The 17,333-nt window shown below is 50.2% G+C and overlaps 4 protein-coding genes across 10 annotated transcripts; 1 reads left to right on the forward strand and 3 right to left on the reverse strand.

Moving 5' to 3' along the window:
• Window positions 1-42: 42 nt before the first annotated feature.
• LOC125982308 (RING finger protein 145) lies at window positions 43-5,001 on the reverse strand. 2 transcript variants are annotated; one of them, XM_049742768.2, is made up of 12 exons: window positions 4,769-5,001; window positions 3,517-3,759; window positions 3,328-3,436; window positions 3,169-3,260; window positions 2,829-3,064; window positions 2,561-2,736; window positions 2,353-2,493; window positions 2,086-2,268; window positions 1,854-2,001; window positions 1,575-1,697; window positions 1,270-1,503; window positions 43-1,178 (listed from the first exon to the last, which is right to left on the reverse strand). In XM_049742768.2, the coding sequence occupies exons 2-12, from the start codon at window positions 3,698-3,700 to the stop codon at window positions 804-806; spliced, it is 2,001 nt and encodes a 666-aa protein (XP_049598725.1). In that variant the 5' UTR covers window positions 3,701-3,759; window positions 4,769-5,001; the 3' UTR covers window positions 43-803. The 2 variants fall into 2 exon arrangements, with proteins under 2 accessions (XP_049598725.1, XP_049598726.1); XM_049742769.2 differs by lacking the exon at window positions 4,769-5,001 and adding an exon at window positions 4,144-4,736.
• Window positions 5,002-5,421: 420 nt separating this feature from the next.
• On the forward strand, window positions 5,422-8,000 carry ublcp1 (ubiquitin-like domain containing CTD phosphatase 1). Of its 2 annotated transcripts, none has more exons than XM_049742908.2 (11): window positions 5,422-5,630; window positions 5,781-5,958; window positions 6,045-6,136; window positions 6,286-6,371; window positions 6,547-6,662; window positions 6,730-6,828; window positions 6,897-6,934; window positions 7,046-7,144; window positions 7,213-7,329; window positions 7,399-7,526; window positions 7,618-8,000. In XM_049742908.2, the coding sequence occupies exons 2-11, from the start codon at window positions 5,805-5,807 to the stop codon at window positions 7,643-7,645; spliced, it is 957 nt and encodes a 318-aa protein (XP_049598865.1). In that variant the 5' UTR covers window positions 5,422-5,630; window positions 5,781-5,804; the 3' UTR covers window positions 7,646-8,000. The 2 variants fall into 2 exon arrangements, with proteins under 2 accessions (XP_049598865.1, XP_049598866.1); XM_049742909.2 differs by having other exon boundaries at window positions 5,423-5,605.
• Window positions 8,001-8,145: 145 nt separating this feature from the next.
• Window positions 8,146-10,710, reverse strand: ubtd2 (ubiquitin domain containing 2). 5 transcript variants are annotated; one of them, XM_049742942.2, is made up of 3 exons: window positions 10,089-10,710; window positions 9,064-9,300; window positions 8,146-8,938 (listed from the first exon to the last, which is right to left on the reverse strand). In XM_049742942.2, the coding sequence occupies exons 1-3, from the start codon at window positions 10,156-10,158 to the stop codon at window positions 8,472-8,474; spliced, it is 774 nt and encodes a 257-aa protein (XP_049598899.1). In that variant the 5' UTR covers window positions 10,159-10,710; the 3' UTR covers window positions 8,146-8,471. The 5 variants fall into 5 exon arrangements, with proteins under 5 accessions (XP_049598899.1, XP_049598903.1, XP_049598900.1 ...); XM_049742946.1 differs by having other exon boundaries at window positions 9,967-10,093; XM_049742943.1 differs by lacking the exon at window positions 10,089-10,710 and adding an exon at window positions 9,972-10,088.
• A 281-nt stretch (window positions 10,711-10,991) lies between these two features.
• Window positions 10,992-17,327, reverse strand: arr3a (arrestin 3a, retinal (X-arrestin)). Its single transcript, XM_049742881.1, has 17 exons — window positions 17,251-17,327; window positions 14,727-14,782; window positions 13,865-13,895; window positions 13,493-13,584; window positions 13,370-13,414; window positions 13,082-13,272; window positions 12,952-13,011; window positions 12,690-12,766; window positions 12,486-12,621; window positions 12,323-12,407; window positions 12,192-12,264; window positions 11,975-12,112; window positions 11,799-11,882; window positions 11,693-11,716; window positions 11,557-11,606; window positions 11,393-11,412; window positions 10,992-11,166 (listed from the first exon to the last, which is right to left on the reverse strand). Exons 1-16 carry the CDS (start codon window positions 17,310-17,312, stop codon window positions 11,408-11,410), a joined length of 1,209 nt encoding a protein of 402 aa, XP_049598838.1. The 5' UTR covers window positions 17,313-17,327; the 3' UTR covers window positions 10,992-11,166; window positions 11,393-11,407.
• Between the last annotated feature and the right edge of the window lie 6 nt (window positions 17,328-17,333).

Consider the following 17,333-nt stretch of genomic DNA (forward strand, 5'->3'; position numbering starts at 1 on the left):
TGGACTTGAGAGCATTTCAAAATGAGCATGAATGAGTTTGAATTAGCATTCATCATTTATTTACATCAACAGTTGACCTTTTACTTTTGGCGCACCTTCTCATTGTAAAAATCACAAGTGCATATTGGCAGTCAGCTCTGACGTCATCCTCATTTGAGTCCTTCACAAATTCGAGCGCAAAGCAAAGTTTACATTTCATTTCGTGAAATAAAAAAAGAAAAGAAAAAAAAAAGACTTGCAGGTGTTCATCATACATAGCTCATGGAGCATGTATTCATTCTGAACCCCGCTAACACTGTGTGAAGGTAACAAGCGGCGTCTGCGTCCTGCTGCTCCCACTCCTGACAGTGGAGTGATCAAACCAGCTGGGGGGGGGGACGCGTCATACGTGCCGGGTCGAGGAGGAGTGGGGGGGGTCAAAGGTAAAGTCACAGTTGTAGAAATGACATCAGTGCAAACTGTCGCCGTGTCCACGCCCAGAACAAAATGGCGTCGGCGGTTTTGAGAACATCAGGGAAGTAAGATGCTTAAGATGTTTTGGTCACCGTGCAGGCGTTTACGCTCAAGCATGCGTCATCGTTGTCAACATCATCAAAAACTCATGCTCGTCATTGGCCTGGTCGGGAAACGGGCAAAAGATTGCCAATGCGGTGGCCGCGTGCGCAATCGCCTGCTCATTTCCGACTCCCCGATCACAGTGACGGGATTTCCAATAGAGGACTTCACGAACTATCTCAGTCCACTACATCAAAGTTATGGCGAACAGACCAGGCGGATGCTTTGAGTGCTGGGAACACGCATGTTCAATTGGCAACGACATCACCTGTTATGTCATTCGACGTCTTTGTGTGAGGCGCCGACTCAGGATCATGCGATAGGTTGCTGGGTTTGGCTCCGCCCACAGGTTTGGCACCTCCTTCCAAACAGGAAGTCGAAGGCGAAGGGGGCGTGTCGGAGGATGCACAAGACTGAGACGGAGCTCCTTCATCATCCGCCTTCTCCTCGCCGACTTCTTCCTGTCTCGCACACACGTGACTGGCCGGTGGTGCGTCAGCTGCCGCTTGGCTCTTGAGTTGCGCGTGACAGAGAGGACACGTCTCTTGCACGTACAGCCACTTCTTCAAACAGCCCGCATGGAAGAAATGACTGCAGGGCGTGATGACGGCACTGCTCAGGTCCTGAAGGAATAAGTCCACACACACAGCCACAACCAGACGTTACATGTCAATGGACCACACCGACCCGACACGTCACCAACGGGTGTGTGACCTGGTAGCAGATGGCACAGATGTCGTTGTGTCGTTGCAGCTGCGCCGGGCTGGCGGTGGGGAGGCTCTTGATCTTGTTGACGGCGTCGCGGCGCAGCAAGAAGCTCTGCCAGCCCAGCTGTGCCCGCAGCCACACGTTATAGTAGGAGTGCACCAGGATGATGGTGCCGCCCATCACGCTCCACTCGCCAAACACAGTCTCCGACACGCCGTAGCACACCACGCACACCGCCACCTGATGGACACACATTGCTGTGACACGCCATACGTGCGTTCGTTTGTGTGTGTGTGCATGCGCGTGCGTACCAGAAACTCCAGCAGCCTGTATGTCCCGTTGACGTAGTAGATGACCTCATCCATGTTCTCCACCGGAGCCTTGCGGAACTCCTCCACCATGAAAAGCACGTAGATAAGCAGAGTGCCCAGCACCTGAAAGCATACACACACTCAGTGACACCTGTTGGACATTCAGAGCCCACACTCCCACAATCGCAAATATTCAACAATCCAAAACAAACACACACACTTCCTGTCACTCACTCTCACACACACACACACACACACACACACGCCTGCCCCGCCAACCTGCAGTGATGTGAGGATGGAGGACGAGATGATGATGAGGAGCCAGAAGTCCATGTGGAAGAACTGACATATCATGTAAGCCATGTAGGCCGGGAAGACCAGCAGGAAGAGGCACAGCGACACGGCTCGGAAGTGCTTCCACAAACTCCTGGCGGGAAGCGCGACAAGGACGGCGGCTGAAGCGCAGAATGATGGGCAACCAAGTGTGCAGGCGGCGAGCGGGACCCCGTACCTGTCCCTGGAGGCTCCCAACGCCAGAACGATGGGATCGGCGATCTCCAGCATGGACTGCAGGATGGAGGCCACCACGATGAACAGGATGATGGACAGCAGAAAGGCCCGGTGGATCACCTGCAGCTCAATCAGGCCCGTCTGGACGGCCAGGATCAGCAGAGTGATGCCCTCCGTCATGCCCCTGTGCATGTGCACAAACAGTCTGGGGGTGTGGGTGGGACTGAAAAGTGTATATAACTGATGTGTGAAAGGTGAAGTGTCCCACCTGTGCATGGTGTTATCGTTGATGAAGGCCCGGTAGCCCTGCAGGTAAAACTTGCAGAGCGTGAGAACACCCAGCGCGATGAAGGAGACTGTGAAGACCAGGCCCAGTAGCGAGTAGGGCGTACTGCAGCATTCGGCCACGCTGCACAGGGGTCATACACAGGTCACACACATGCTTCGGCCGCAGCTCAGTCCGCCGTGGTACGCACCTGGTGAGAAAGAGGAAGAGCAGCCTCTCCCTGGAAGTGGGCTGGTCCCTGGTGCTGAAGTAGGAGTAGATCTGCAAGGCGAAGAGCAGCAGCCAGAAGCTCATGAAGAGCACGGGCAGGACCAATTGGTTCCACAAGGACATGCCCAGAGCCAGAAGACCGTACACCTCCACCACCTGGACACGCAAGCCCAAGACAAACTCAGCCCAATCGTGGCTCACATCCATTAGGGTACGGCGTGGTCGCCGGAGACAGGTCGCTGACTTGCCTGAGCCAGCTCGCGGTAGGCCGTTTTGGCCAGGTTGTATGGTACCAGCAGGTTGGATGCCAGGAAGTAGATGACCTCCAGACCCGTGAAGATCATAGAGAACTTGTTGATGAACACGATAGTCTCCATGGGCACCAGGCACAGCCGGGCCACCAGGGGAAGCAGGTGGGCGGAGAACAGCCAGATGCGTTTGGTTTGCATCACGCATGAGCACAGCGTGCACACCACCAGCTGACCTGAGAACAGCAGGCGCCGCACATAACTGTTATTCTGCAGCCTATTTTTAAGCAGATAAAAAAAAAAAAAAAAAAACACCCGGACATGTATCGCTCGCTCTCACCCACGAGTGCCGTGGTGAATCGGTTCATGGAGAGCGGTTCCAGGTACACGGCGCCCTCGTGGCCCGACTCCAGCTCGCTGCGCACGTAATCCCTGACCACAACACAAAATAGATGCGTTCCAGTCCCGTCTCATGTCTGTTCCCGGTGTGTGCACGTACCTGGACACCTGGTGGCCAGCAAAGAGCAGCAGAGCCGTGAGCACGTAGAGGTAAAGCTTGACCAGGTGCTGACGAGGCAGCGTGAGCAGCACCAGGCTCAGGATGTAACCTGTAACACACACATCAGATGCATACGTGTGTGTGGTAGGGGACAAAAAAAGAAAATACTTGAATGTGCGTGGTACTGACCCACATAGTGCAGGTAGAGTGCCAGGTACTTGTATTGGAAGAGGGGGTTGTTGGACAGGCTGGAGCGCTGGATCTTCTGGAAGAATGAGCTCACGTCCCAGCGGTACAGCACATCCAGCAGCATGATGCTAGGCACCCGCAGGCCCACATTCAGCACCGCCTCCACGCGGTCCTTCACAGCCATGGCCGCCCCCGATGGTGGGCGCGGCGCACCACTAGGATGGGACGATCTGGCAGGTGGCGCTGCGGCATAACAACAAAGCTTGCGTTACCTTCAAGAACGCTTGTCGAGCATAACTGTGGGAGTTTGTTGCGGCTTTGGCGAGATCACACATCATGCAAAACGTCTGCCTGAAAATTGGCAGTGCAACAGAATTTGAATGTGAAGGGTGCGCTGTATTGACATTATTGGAGCACACACACACACACACACACAATACGACCCAAAGTGTTTTTTTTTTTTATCTTCATGTGTGAAAAGAAACTTGATCTGTCACAGATCTAAACAAAAAAATGCTATGATCTGTTACAGATTTTATGTTAAATATCTTAAGGTGTGGGATATGAAAAAAAATCGCCCAGACAAGAACAAATCAAGGATTAAAATATTGCGCTAAAATTCCTTACGTGTAACAGGCCTGAATGACTGTTGCCATCCCAGCGACAAAATGCTGATGATGTGGTGTTACCTAATAGTCAAGTGCCGATGCTGCTTGCATAACATCACCGCGGTCGTCCGCTGTATTTTGATCACTTAATCCGAGTACTTGGACACAAATAGTTTAAGTAAACGAGCTGTGACACTTTCACGGCGGATGAACAGTGACCGAGACCGATATGAACTCGAGTAACCTCTCCGTCTGTTTGTCTGCTTCCGACGCTACATTGGCATTCATTGAATAAACCAAACAATAATTCGTTTGACTCGCTGAAACGACATTTTACAACAAGTCTCACATGTAATTTAATCACGATTGCACACCAACATTGACTACTTGTCCAGCTAAGAGCTAGAATAGCCTAGCCGCAAACTAGCTAGCGCATCAAAGTGTGACGTCACACAAACAAGTCACACCGCTACTTCGAGAAAGTCGCGAATATAAAACAAGTATCCAGAGGGTCATAAAGGCCTAGTAGCTTTAGCGGCACATTTATTTCGGCAACATAACTTGGGCCTCGCTTGTCTTGTTTCAGCTTGGCCGGCTGGCACGTCGCTTGACCTGTTCAAAATGGCGGAGAAGGTCCAACTTACGCGCGATGGCCGCCGTCGGCGTTTTGAGTGCACGTTGGATCCCCGCCGAGGGCACGGAACATTTTAGCCGGGCCAAGCCCTAACCGAGCCGCATCGAGCTCACAGGAGGCGGCCGAGCCACGCGTCTCCAGCATCTCGCCCACACGCCATTCTAGTACGTAGGCGGCAGGCAGATAGCCAGCTAGCAAGTAGCCCAGCGGCTCAAACGCGAGCCTGTAGCGCAATCCGCGCATGCGCAGTCGTTGCCAGGCTCCTGCAATGACTTTTTTCCTTCCCCATTAGGCTCGCCAACTCTCGACTGTGGAACCCATTTGACACTCACGCGAAAAAACATCACCGCATAAAAAAAAAAAAGATATGAGCAATTTTAATTGAATTTGACCAGAGAATATTTCACACTTCGGCCAAATACAAGTGACTACACGGGAATGGCAGAATGTTTCACATGCAAAAGTGACAGATAAAGTGGCACAAAAAATTGGTATGAATATTGATTTAGCTCTCTAAATGATGTATTAACAGTACATTTTACAATAGATGCCACTGCCACAAGCATAGTACTAAAATATATTCAAACACACAAGCGGAAATTTGAACATCCGGAAGGGATTTGATGTCACTTATGAGAGCGTCGCGGTTGCCATGACGATCAGGCTTTGCCATTACGTCACTACCGGCTGAAGGCGGCGCGCTAGGAAAAATCTCTGCTGTCTTTTTGAGCTCCCTTTCACGCTCGCATCGTCGATACCTGAATGAAAGAGACCCAGCGATTGGACTCCCTGCCGGCCGTTTGGACCGCGTCTCATGTTAGCATTACGTGCTAACTCGCTCCGCCAGGTAAATCCTGACGTTCAGTACACCGGTAAGTGCGCGCGCTCGCGTGCTTGTACACGCGGCTAATGTTAGCGGTTAGCCGCCCGCTTAGCTCGCCGGGTTGGTCAGCCAGTTAGCCGCCTTGGCTAAAAACATCAACAATACCGGCCGCGTCTCATTTCACCTTGTGCTTTTGCAGAGCGTGTGTGCGTGCGTCTGAGCCATGTCCGTGTCCGTGATCATCAAATGGGGGGGCCAGGAGTACGCCATCACGTCCCTGTGCGAGGACGACACCGTCATGGACCTTAAGCAGTCCATCAAGACCTTGACAGGCGTGCTACCTGAGAGGCAGAAGCTGCTCGGGCTCAAGGTCAAAGGTGAACGAACTGTCGAGGTTTCCGATTGGGTGGGATTTGCGTTCTCATCTTCACGTCCGGTTCTTGCCTTGGCCTTGTGACATCAGGAAAAGCAGCGGAGGACCAAGTGAAGTTGGGCTCCCTCAAGTTGAAGCCCAACACCAAGATCATGATGATGGGCACAAGCGAGGAGGGCCTGGTAGGACTGTATTTTCCATTTTCCTTTCCTCTTCTGTTTCATTTTCTTGTTCTTAGTCTTCTCCCTCTCTGAGATTTCTCAGTTTTCCCTTTCTCCATCGTTCTTCTCAACTCTTACGTCTCTTACTTGTGCTATTCGGACTTGTGCAGGAGGAGGTCTTGGCCCCGCCCCCCGAGAACGACGATGTGGTCAACGACTTTGACATCGAGGAGGAGGTCATCGAAGTGGAGAACAGGTCAGACGCATGAATGATCCCTTCCAGCTTCTGACAACTTCATTACTTGAAGTGTGTGGCAAAATTTTTGCAGCCACCATTGAGCATTTCAGCTGTCGTACATCAAATTTAGAAAAATTTAGACAGGTCACGTGATCAGAAATCCAAATAACAAGCCACTGTCACGTGCTTGCAGAGAGGAGAACCTGGCAAAGATTGCTCGTCGTGTTAAAGATTACAAGGTGGAGGAGATGAATTCCCCCAGGGAAGGGAAAAGACTTCTGGTCCTGGACGTGGACTACACTTTGTTTGGTGAGTGCCATGTGCATGGCTTCGTGTGCGTGTATGTTTACACGTATGTGTGTGCGTATGTGTGTAGATCACAAGTCATTTGCAGAGACCGGTCAGGAGCTGATGAGGCCTTACCTTCATGAGTTCCTCACGTCAGCCTACGAAGATTACGACATCGTCATCTGGTGTACGTATGACCTCATTATGACATCACCCCGATGAGTCGACATCATCATTCTGTTTGTTTCCTTGCAGCCGCCACCAGTATGAAGTGGATCGATGCCAAAATGAAGGTCAGTCATGGCTGAGACACCCATGTGACTTTTTTCAGCCAATCAGAGCAGACACATGGCAACAAGAGAACACAGCAAGGCATGACAAAGGGTGGTGTGTGTGTGTGTCAGGAGCTGGGTGTGACTGATAACCCCAACTACAAGATCACCTTTATGCTAGACAGCGCCGCCATGATCACCGTGCACACACCCAAAAGAGGCGTCGTCGAGGTGAGGCAATTATCCCAAAAAGTATTAGCCGCGTCCACGTTTGTGATGCTACCGATACGTCGGCGCAGGTGAAGCCGCTGGGTGTGATCTGGGGAAAGTACGAGCGCTTCTACAGCCGCAAGAACACCATCATGTTTGACGACATTGGACGCAATTTCCTGATGAACCCGCAAAACGGACTTAAGGTAGGAATTCGCTTCCATGGCCATCAAGTGATGTCAGACCTAATGCGACCGCTGACGCGTGGTTTGCAGATCCGACCGTTCATGAAGGCGCACATGAATCGCGAGAAGGACCGGGAGCTCCAGAAGCTGAGCGAGTACCTGAAGGAGATCGCCGCACTGGATGACTTCACCACACTTAACCACAAACACTGGGAGAGGTAACACCAGCGCATGATGAAAAATTAATATATTTAATCGTATGTAGATGTTTGACTGTACACACACATTTGTCTCTGCATGTGTGTGTAGGTACCTGTCCAAGAGGCAGCAACACTGAGACCACCATGAAGACCTCATCACGACACCACACTGGAAGATGACTCATCCTGCGGCCAAAATCCACCCATTACGCACTAGCACTGTGCGCAACCCTAACCCTACAATACAGTGACAAAACAAACACAACACAACAAACGCAGGAATCCAACGCAACGACGCTCCACACGCAATGCGGCGCCAAAAACGACAACGCAACAGCGACATTAACAAAGCAACACCTTGTAGCAACAGAAGCAGGAAAAAAAAAAGCTGCCGATACAGCAAATGCGTCACGTCATGGAAACAACTGGGGGAATGTGTGTGCGTGTGTGTAAATAGGATATTCATAAAAAAAAACATTTTTTGTACCCATACTTGTGATTGATTTCATTTGTGTCTTCATTGATAAAGAAGTCAAAAGGTCAGCTAGTTTGTGTGTGACTATGGAACAGAGAAATCTCGTACAGAGGAGCTTTGGCTCAAAGAAAGCAAGAAAGGACAGGACAAGTTGCAGAAGAATAGAAAGAAAAAAATGGCTTTTAATTAAAAAAGTTGGCTTCTCTCAATGAAAATATGTTGAGTCATCATCTTGATACTTTTCATGTGTGCTACTCTCACACGATTGTGAAATGAAAAGCCATTCCAGTCCAGCATTGTTTTTTTTTGTCCTCGGGCGTTAGCATGAGGAGCTATCCCATGTGCTAGCCCAAGCGTTATCCCAATCTTGTCAAGGCAACAACACAAATGTGGTTAGTCTTTCTTGTGATCATGCCTGACATAGTGACAAGCAAGGTATTGTATTCCTTACCAGCCAGCAAAGCATCCAAAATGTTGCCCTGTCACCTTTAAGCGTCCACCGGAGAAGGCTGGTGTTGCGTTTCCCGACTGGGGGTGCGTGGTGGCGGCACATCCCCCAGCGGCTGGCTGATAATGACTTGCACGACGTAATCCCGCGAGATGTTGATCTGCTCCAATCGCAGCCTGTCGGTGAGCGGGCGGCCTGAGAAGAACCAGCGCTGGGCGGTGGCGTCCACGCCTTCCTGAGCGTGCAGGCGCCGCTTCATGGCGCCCACCGTGTCGCTCGAGCGCACACGCAGGCGCAGGTCGCGGCCTGTGGAGAGGCGTAGACGCAGCTGCCGCTCGCCACCGCCGTCGTCGTCACCCTCTACCGATGCATCGGCCCCGGCAGAGTCTCGGTCGGAGGCGTCTGGTTCGTCGGAGTGTTCCTCGATCATGTTGATGGGTGGCGCCAGGCAGTAGACAGGCAGCTGGTAGCGGTTGCCCAGCTCATCGTAGCATTCGCTCAACAAGCCTACGATGACAAACATTGACCCAAAAATGCAGTTTTGCAGCTTTCAGTCAATTCCATCATTTCACTGAATTATAAATAAATCCAAAACAAGGATGAAAGGCCTACATGCAGGTTACTCGACTGACCGTGCGGCAGCGTGATGCTGGCGCCGTCCAGGATGGCTTGGGCCAGCTGGTGGTCTCGGCTCTCAAAGGCGCCGGCGGCCGCCCTCAGCGCGTCCCAGATCTCCTTGCGGCCTTCGAAGGCCGGCGCCGTATCCCAGAATTCGTCACGCTTGCTGCGCAGCTGGCCTTCCGTCATGGGGTAGTCGCTCTTCCATTTGGGACGCTCGCGCTTGAGCAGCTGGTTCCGCCCCAGAGCAACTGACCATAACAAAGATCAACATTCCTTAATTAGACAGCCCATCGGTGCAGACGTCGGGTCGCGTTTGCACGTTTGTCGACATCTTTCGACTTGGATTTCGGTGCACTCAGCTAACAAACATAGAAGTTGACTTGACTTGACTTGACTTAAGCTACCCCAACATGGTAACTTTTGTTCTGATAATGACTGTATGGAATATACTACTACAACATTGGAGTACTGGAACGAAACAGAAACAAAAATGTCAACTTGAGGATTCTGAAGACAGTCCAGATGTCTCATTTCAAATGCAAGGGGAAAAGAAAAGAAAATCGTCCGGAAAATAAATTCAAGCCATTCGGAAGAATCGATTTAAAAAACAGTAACTGAGTACTTGCTAAGTTGTCACCACTTGAGACATTTTCATCATGTCAAGTGCGGCAACATTCACGACATTTCCATGAAAAAACTAAAACATCCATTAAGCAACCTTTCGAAGCTCACCGACGCTTGAAAACGAGCGACAATAAAATAAAAGACGTAGCAGTTAGCCTGCTAGGAGCTAGCATGCTAATTTAGCATCCTTACCAGACTCACATGCTACGTGAACAAAGGCGCACACGCATCTAAAAACGTTATATTCTGCTACTTTGTTGACATGTTGGGTCCGGAACTCCTCTGTTTACCTCACCCGGGAGCAGACAAGATCGTAGGCAGAACCCAGCCGGACCCGACCCGGTGCCAAAGCGACACCTGGCCGTGGCCCCCGCGAGGCGCCAGGAGAGAGTAAAGGAAGGAAGGACGTTACCTCCGGTTCCGTCGGAGTTGTCGTTCAAGCTGCCCGAGGAGTCGTGCTGGCTCCCCACACAGCCACCCATGGGTGGTTCGGTTCGGCGGCCCGACCCGGGTAGCTCGCCGCCTCCTCCGCCCCGCCGCGGCGCTGCGTCGCGTCGCCTAGACCTCCCCCCATCACCCCCCACCTCAGCACACTTCTCTCCTAACTCGCTTGCATCCCCGCGTCCTTTACTTCTCTCTCGCGTCCTTCTTAATTTCTGTCATTCTTGTTTTCCACCCATGCTTCCTTCCTCACTTTACCACCACCTTGCTTGTTCCCTCGCTTTCCTCCTCAGCATCTTCTTCTGTGTCCCTTCTCCTTTTTTTTTTCTCTAGTCTTGCAGTTTCACACAACTTTCCCTACTACCCCATCTCCATCCCTTGCTCCTTTTGTGCTCCCGCTGACCATTCCCCCGCTTTTCCTTCCTTTCCTTAGGCAGCTTCTGCATCCCCATCTGTTCTCACTCGCCTCCTCGTGCCACCGTGCATCCTTGCATCCTGCTTTCCTTCTCCCCTTCATCACTTTCTTCCCTAGCCACGCACACACACACGCATGTCATATGATAGCAAATGTGTAGAAATCATTTTTAGAAACATTACCATGAACCCAAACGCGATTTCCTCCTTAATAAATAATCGGAACACTTGCATCCGCTAGGTGGCAGTATACAGCATCCGCTCCGTTGTGCGTTCATTCAACCCTCGACGCCCCACCACCACTAAATAAAAACCAACAATAAAAATATACATATATATAACCAAACTCATACATATTTCCCAAAAAAAACTCCCACAATCATCCGAAAAGTACACAATAGCACATTTCAGAGGCTGTCAATATGGTGCTTTGGAGAGATGAAACACAAAAGGTCACATGTATGACATCTTAAAATGTTTATTGGATAAGACCAAGCAGAAACAATACGTGTGTGTGCGTGTGCAGTTCTACGTGTGCATTGAAGTGGTTGTTTTCCTCAGTTTTACGTTGCCATCTTCATCACTTCCCGTCTGGATTTCTGTACCATCAGTCCAGCTCCAGCTTGACGTTGTCGCTAATAACGACAATATTTCATTATACATTAATCATGCCACGTCACACGTCACTATAAAAACAGCACTCATAGCAGGTAAAAATATTAAAATATTAAAAACGTGATGTCACATGACATCATCTATGGGACGTGAAACTGCTGAGCTGCACTAATCAGAAGCGTGTGTTGCCGTGGCGACACTGGATCATTTTTTTTTAGGATGAGGAGTACACACAAACATACTTACATATGTGCACAGCCTTTACTCTGACGACCAGAAAAGAGGAAAAGCAACAATGAGTGATACATTTCCCAATTACGACCTCAAATGTTTGCAAATATAAATATATTTTTTTCATGGTACAACACTAAAGAAATACAGCTTGGTTTAGGGTTGGTTTAAGACATCACCTTCAGGTTTGGGGTGCATGAGCATCAGCGGCACCTCGGCGGTCACGTCGCTGTCAAGGAAAGGAAAAAAAAAGTCAACTCCAGATAAGGCTTGGGAAGGAAGTTGAGCAGTCACGTGGTAGGAAGTGATGTTCACCTGGAAGTGAGTCCTCCCAGCAGGCTGCGGAACACAACACAGAAAAACTTCACAAATCACTTCACACAATCCTTGTGGCGGCCCAATCGAGCAGACCGACACTCACCCTCCTCCAGCCACCATCAGGTTGACTTTGAGCTTGTAGGACACCAGAATTCCCAGCACCTCCTTGTCAATACCCTGTCGCAACCTGAAAATATTCAGTCCAAACATTGGCAACGTGAGAAACACTCAACTCCAGCCAGCTTCCATACAAAACTGCCCATGGAAATATCTTCTTACATGGTGGTGGAGGCCAGGTTGGTGTCCTCGTCCTTGAGGCGGCCATCCAGCGCCAAGCCTCGCTTCTCCTTGTTGTCTGTCAGCAGCGGCACGATGTTCAGCGTGTTCTCCAAGGTGCCGCCCGCCTCCACCGTCTCGCTGCCAAACAAAGCGGACCGTGCGTCAGGCGGCGCCACCCGACATGCAGTGTGGCTTGGTGCGTGACAGCGCCACCTACCCGAACTCCTTGGAGAAGACGCACTTGGTGTACTTGTCGGCGGAGTAGAGGACGATGTCGGTGGTCTGGTCCACTGCGAGGAAGAGTGACCTTGAGTAACCTGGAGCCAGGTAGCAAGCTGGGACACCCACCTGAGATCTGAATTTTCTTGACGGTTTTGTTGCTCTCATTGTTGATCTTAAACTTGATGGGAATGTTCTCGCCATGGAAGTAGAGCTGCAGCACATCCACAAAGATCATTTCGGGGCCTAAACGGCCATTGCTGTTGTGGTTGCGGCAGGAGCGCATACGTACGTCCTTGTCCAGGGAAATCTCAAGGTGCACGGGCTTGTCTGACATCATGAAGCTCTTGCAGATCTCCGCCTTGGGCCCGGCGCCCACCTGAGATGGCGCGAACTGGATTTTGCGGACGATGAGGCGCGCCGTGTCCCTGCGAGCGACACGCACGCTCGGCATCACGACGATCCCGCAAGACAAACGAACGCGCACCCAACTCACTTCTTCTCAATCTTCTCGTCTGGGTTGCACTTATCGTTGGCCAGGAAGGCCTTGACCTCAAAGTCCACGCCGCAAGCCTGAAACACACATACACGCGTCCAAACTGTAATATATTCTCCCGCCATCGAAAGAATGGCCCTGCTAACATAGTGCTAAAGCTAGTTAGCATTTATGCGGCGGTTAATTATCTCTTTTTCTCTTCTCTACATTTTCCCTGTCTTTTTTGAATAATTCTTTATCATTCCTTTTTCCTGTGGCATACCTTCCCCTTGTCGTCAGGGCCCGGTTGGAGCGACACGGAACACGGAAGGTTGGTGGGAATCTGCACACAAACGTGAAAACGTTAGCCGGTAGCATTAGTAGCATCAACGCTTATGATGGGGCAGCAGTACTTCAAAGCTGAAGGGGCGGGCGTCATTGCCGGCCTTCTTGAGGAGCGTTTCGTGCATTTCGGAGAGCGCCGGCTTGTGGTCGTCTGGGAAGAGCTGCTCGATGTGGATCCAGATATCCTTGCGGAAGCACAAGCCCATCACGTCCAGGTCATCGCTGCCGTAGCGGAAGGCGCACGCCAGCTGCACAAACACTGACGGGCGGGCATGGGTAGTACTGTGTTAGCATGTTAGCGAACTGGAATGTTAGCAAGCTGTAGTCATCAATTTTCAAAAATCCTGCAGCTTCACCTTTTCTGCTTCCAAAGTTTGTTGGGTCCAACTTGACAACGCCATCTGCATGAGACATTTTTGTATAAGTCACTTGACGGCACACACACACACACACGTGTGCGCACATGCACAGGCACTCACCGAGTCTTTCCACATTCTCGATGTGGTCCACGTAGTCTCGCTTTCCCAGGTAGAGCGTGAGGCCGCCGTTGCCGCTCGTCTTCTTGAAAACTCTGCACAAGGCCAAAAGTGTGATTGGACGTGAAAGGGGTTAGGAAACGCTTCCTCGTACATTGGATGAGAGAGGGAGCGAGGAAGCGCTCGGTCGGATGAGCGAGAGACTAATGTCGAGGCCGATCGTGTGCCTGCGGATTGAGCGGTCACCTTAGGTGAGTGTTTGACCTTTTGCGTGTTTGTGACTGAGATATTGGAAGGTGGGCCGGTGCTAGCAAGCGTCACCATAATCATAGAAAAGAATAATCGTTTGTGCTGTCTTGCATGTGTGCAACTTACTTTGCCATGTCTGGAAACTTCTCAAAGGGTTCTGAGGAAGACAAGGAAAGAGCATCTTAATGTGATTGTTAGTGAAGATCGCGTCCATCTCGGGCAGTGTCGGCAAAGGTTAATCCCAGCCCGCGGGATTAGGCCGGCGGCGTGATTGAAGATGAGGATGCCGTAACTATTCCTGGAGCACTAACTGGATCTATTGGGTATTAACGGCCAACTAAATCCTCAGAAGGCTACAAAGTCTTCTCACTTGCTTGATTTGAATGACCTCCACAGGGCAGAGGGGGGATTGCCCAAACAAGTCGTAGTTTCATCTTGCTTAGCCATCTCTTTAATTGAACCAGTGAAAAAACATTTTCCACCATATTCCAATTTATGTGTCACAATCCAGCCGCGATTAACCTGATAATCGAGTCGAAAGATTTTGATAGTTCTCCGATGAATGGGATTATAGAACGTGTTGTAACTGCTAATCACTTCGGACTTGATTGCGCAACACGCCACGTCTCATACATATTCAAGCAATATATTTTATCAAGAGCTCAATCTGGACTTTGCATTATCTAATGAGGTCCGGTTGAAAAATTAATTTGTGCACTGGATTTAAGACAAATTATCAAATTATTAGAAACACTGCACGCTCGTGAACTCTGTCAAACTACTGGAATGGTAAAATCATTCAAGGCCATTCCAATTACATTGGAAGTATTTTTTTTCCCATATTCTCGATCGGTTTCCACAAAAACAATGAAAACATGGCTCCTCAAAAAGCATTCATCAAGACACAAGACACAAGTGAGCATCAATACGACCCACATTGAACGTCACACAAGCCAAGGGAAGGAGCGGGTGGGCGGGCGGGCCTTACCTGCGCTTGGCGATGGACACTTGTGGGAAGGGCGAGCGCCAGCAGGTGTGTGTGAGCTGCAACAGAGGCGGAGGCCCTTTTAAAGAAGGTCCAGGTACGTGGGTGGGGGCAGCCTTGAGGCTTAGCGATGACAAAATCCAATCAAGCGCTTTTGGAGCACAAAAGGGTTGAAAATAGTCCAAGACGCGTGTATGCAACCTGCCTACTGCCTCCAGTTGTCATCTTGTTGACCCTGCAGGTTCCAAACAACCCAAAATTTCTTACAATTTAATTGTTCATGTGACAAACAAAAGCTTTTGCCCCAAATTTTTGTTAAACTTTAAAATGGGCCGACTGAGCTGAACCCAAAACATTGCAGAATTGCCACCAGTTTATTTTTGTTTTTAAAACATTTATCATCATCTTTGATGTCTTTTTATCCGGTTTGCATATTAGGTTATTTGATTAACCTTCTCCAGTCTCAAAATAAAAGAATGGGAATTAAGACACTCCTGGAAAACTTTTGTTGTTGTTGTGACGGGGGCGGGATGCTGTGCCCTCAATTTATGGTGATGCCTTCTTGGAAATGTTTACGTGATGAGAGGCCAAATCAAGTCCATGTTATTTGTAGCTCGGATCAGCGTGGACATTCTCGGAGCTCCTAAATCTAAATCTGGTTTGCGCGTGCACATTGAGGACTCTCCGCGTGGAGCTAAGCCTTTTTTTTTTTTTTTTCCAGTTGGTCTCTGGAACGTGCCAGGGATTAAACGCCAAGATATAACCCAAGATTTATTTGTAATCTCTTGGGAGCTGTCGCGACAAAAATACCAACAAGTAGTGTTGAAGGCGTAAAGCTCACTGGGTGTCTTTCCATAGCAAATTCGTCTCCTCTTTTGTGACAGGCCGCTGTAGAACATGTGGTCCTCCAGGATTACTTTTGATGGTCAACTGTAGTCCTCAGGCAGGATTCAAAGAAACTTGAAACACAAAACAACAAACACACTTTTTCCCCCAATAAAAAACTATCACACCGGGCTGCAAAATCTTTTTTCCTAGGATACTTCAGGCATTTATCTTCACTTCTCAGCCAATCATGAAGCCAGAAACCGCTACGTCATAATCAATATTTTGTTTCTCTCGATGGTATCACACGCTTTCTACTAGTAAGACACATATTGTGCTCTCTAGTGGTCGGAGGAAATTTCCACATGTGTTTCCACCTTGAAAATAAATGGTGGTGAATTTGCTCCTTTCCGTTTTTCCATGGTTGCACTAAAGTTATAAATAGCCCATACATCGACTTCAATACGTAACTAAATCCAGATTAATTAATTGGGTGGAACCACTTGACAAAAGAAGCCCTGCAGCGCCATCTAGTGGATTTGTCTCGGGCTGACAGCTTGTAGCATTTTCTTGACTAACGTGTAAAGTGACGTCAGAGTGACGTCATGTGTGACATCAGGCGGACGTGGTCAGGTCAGGTGTGTCCCTGCCGCAGAGGCCTGAGCACTTCCCTCCCCTCCCGTTCCGTTCCGTTCGGATACTGCGGGGAAGATTCACGCGCGCACACATTTGCTCGTCCTCGTCGAGTCCCACTGCAGAGTTGCTGACTTCCGGAAAACATCCCACAACCGAGTGGCACTAATGGCTGAGTCCAAGCCGCAGTGGGGCTTCCCGCGTCTGCGTCGCGCCGCGGTAAGCTCCGGTCTGCGTGTTTGTGTGCGAGTTTGTGTTTGTGTGTGAAGGCGCTGGCGGATGCAAGAGGTTGTGGAGGATGCTGATGCTGCAACACACGCACACACACTCAGGTGCGCGTCACCTTGAGAAAGTACGCGCGTGCGTAGAGGAACACTGCTGACTGAGTCACATGATGCGGCTCCAGTTGTGCGTTATCATCCCTCCTTAAAGCAGACTGATGATCTTTTCTGTTTAATTAAGGGGAAGTCAAGTTTAAAGTGACACCCTATCTAAATGACCTCAAAGCTGTTGCCATGACAACCGATGCTCATCCTCCTCAGACATCATTTCCGGGCAACCTGCATTTGGTGTTGGTCCTCCACCCCTCTACGCTAAGTTCCACCCCCAGCCCATCCTCCAGCACCGACCTGGGCTTCCGCTTCAGCCAGGATGACTTCCTGTTCAAGATGCCGGTAACCCAAAGTCGGCACAATCGGCGCCTGAGCCGACGCCATGACGTCAAAGACTTGTGATGTCTCAGGTGGTGATGCTGCGTTCGGTGGGCGACCTGCTTCGCTACATCGACGACAACCGCCTGACCTCGGAGGCGTGCGGCGGAGCCGAGCGCCGTCAAAGCGACTGGATCGTTCTGCGCTCGGTAAGTCAACGCATGTCAGCACGTTAGCACGTTAGCATGTCAGAGAACAAACCTACTTTTGAGGGATTTGGATTGGATTGGCTGTTGGCTCACTGTTTCTTAGCATGTTAGCGTAGCGTGACATGGCCTATGCTAACGGATGTGTGTGTGTGGATGGGGTGGGTGCAGGCCATCGAGACGTTCGCCGTGACGGTAAAGGAGGTGGCTCACCTTCTGCAAGGCTTCGGCTCCGAGTTGTCGGACAGCGAACTTCCGGACGAGGCCAACGCCATCGACTTCCTGCTCCGCTCGCA

This window comes from Syngnathus scovelli, chromosome 15, assembly GCF_024217435.2.
Source record: "Syngnathus scovelli strain Florida chromosome 15, RoL_Ssco_1.2, whole genome shotgun sequence".
Classification (NCBI taxonomy): domain Eukaryota; kingdom Metazoa; phylum Chordata; class Actinopteri; order Syngnathiformes; family Syngnathidae; genus Syngnathus; species Syngnathus scovelli.

Excerpts from the sequence above, each read along its gene's own strand:
- LOC125982308 (XM_049742768.2), bottom strand. The coding sequence starts at position 3,700 with ATGGCTGTGAAGGACCGCGTGGAGGCGGTGCTGAATGTGGGCCTGCGG. Across the intron at positions 3,065-3,168 it reads ATTCACCACGGCACTCGTGG|GTCAGCTGGTGGTGTGCACG; the intron begins GTGAGAGCGAGC and ends TGCTGTTCTCAG. Across the intron at positions 2,002-2,085 it reads TTGGGAGCCTCCAGGGACAG|GAGTTTGTGGAAGCACTTCC; the intron begins GTACGGGGTCCC and ends GCTTCCCGCCAG.
- ublcp1 (XM_049742908.2), top strand. The coding sequence starts at position 5,805 with ATGTCCGTGTCCGTGATCATCAAATGGGGGGGCCAGGAGTACGCCATC. Across the intron at positions 6,372-6,546 it reads GTCATCGAAGTGGAGAACAG|AGAGGAGAACCTGGCAAAGA; the intron begins GTCAGACGCATG and ends ACGTGCTTGCAG. Across the intron at positions 6,829-6,896 it reads TTACGACATCGTCATCTGGT|CCGCCACCAGTATGAAGTGG; the intron begins GTACGTATGACC and ends GTTTCCTTGCAG.
- ubtd2 (XM_049742942.2), bottom strand. The coding sequence starts at position 10,158 with ATGGGTGGCTGTGTGGGGAGCCAGCACGACTCCTCGGGCAGCTTGAAC. Across the intron at positions 9,301-10,088 it reads CAACTCCGACGGAACCGGAG|TTGCTCTGGGGCGGAACCAG; the intron begins GTAACGTCCTTC and ends TGTTATGGTCAG. Across the intron at positions 8,939-9,063 it reads CAGCATCACGCTGCCGCACG|GCTTGTTGAGCGAATGCTAC; the intron begins GTCAGTCGAGTA and ends TTGTCATCGTAG.
- arr3a (XM_049742881.1), bottom strand. The coding sequence starts at position 17,312 with ATGGCGTTGGCCTCGTCCGGAAGTTCGCTGTCCGACAACTCGGAGCCG. Across the intron at positions 12,113-12,191 it reads GTCTTCTCCAAGGAGTTCGG|CGAGACGGTGGAGGCGGGCG; the intron begins GTAGGTGGCGCT and ends TTTGTTTGGCAG. Across the intron at positions 11,883-11,974 it reads AACCTGGCCTCCACCACCAT|GTTGCGACAGGGTATTGACA; the intron begins GTAAGAAGATAT and ends GAATATTTTCAG.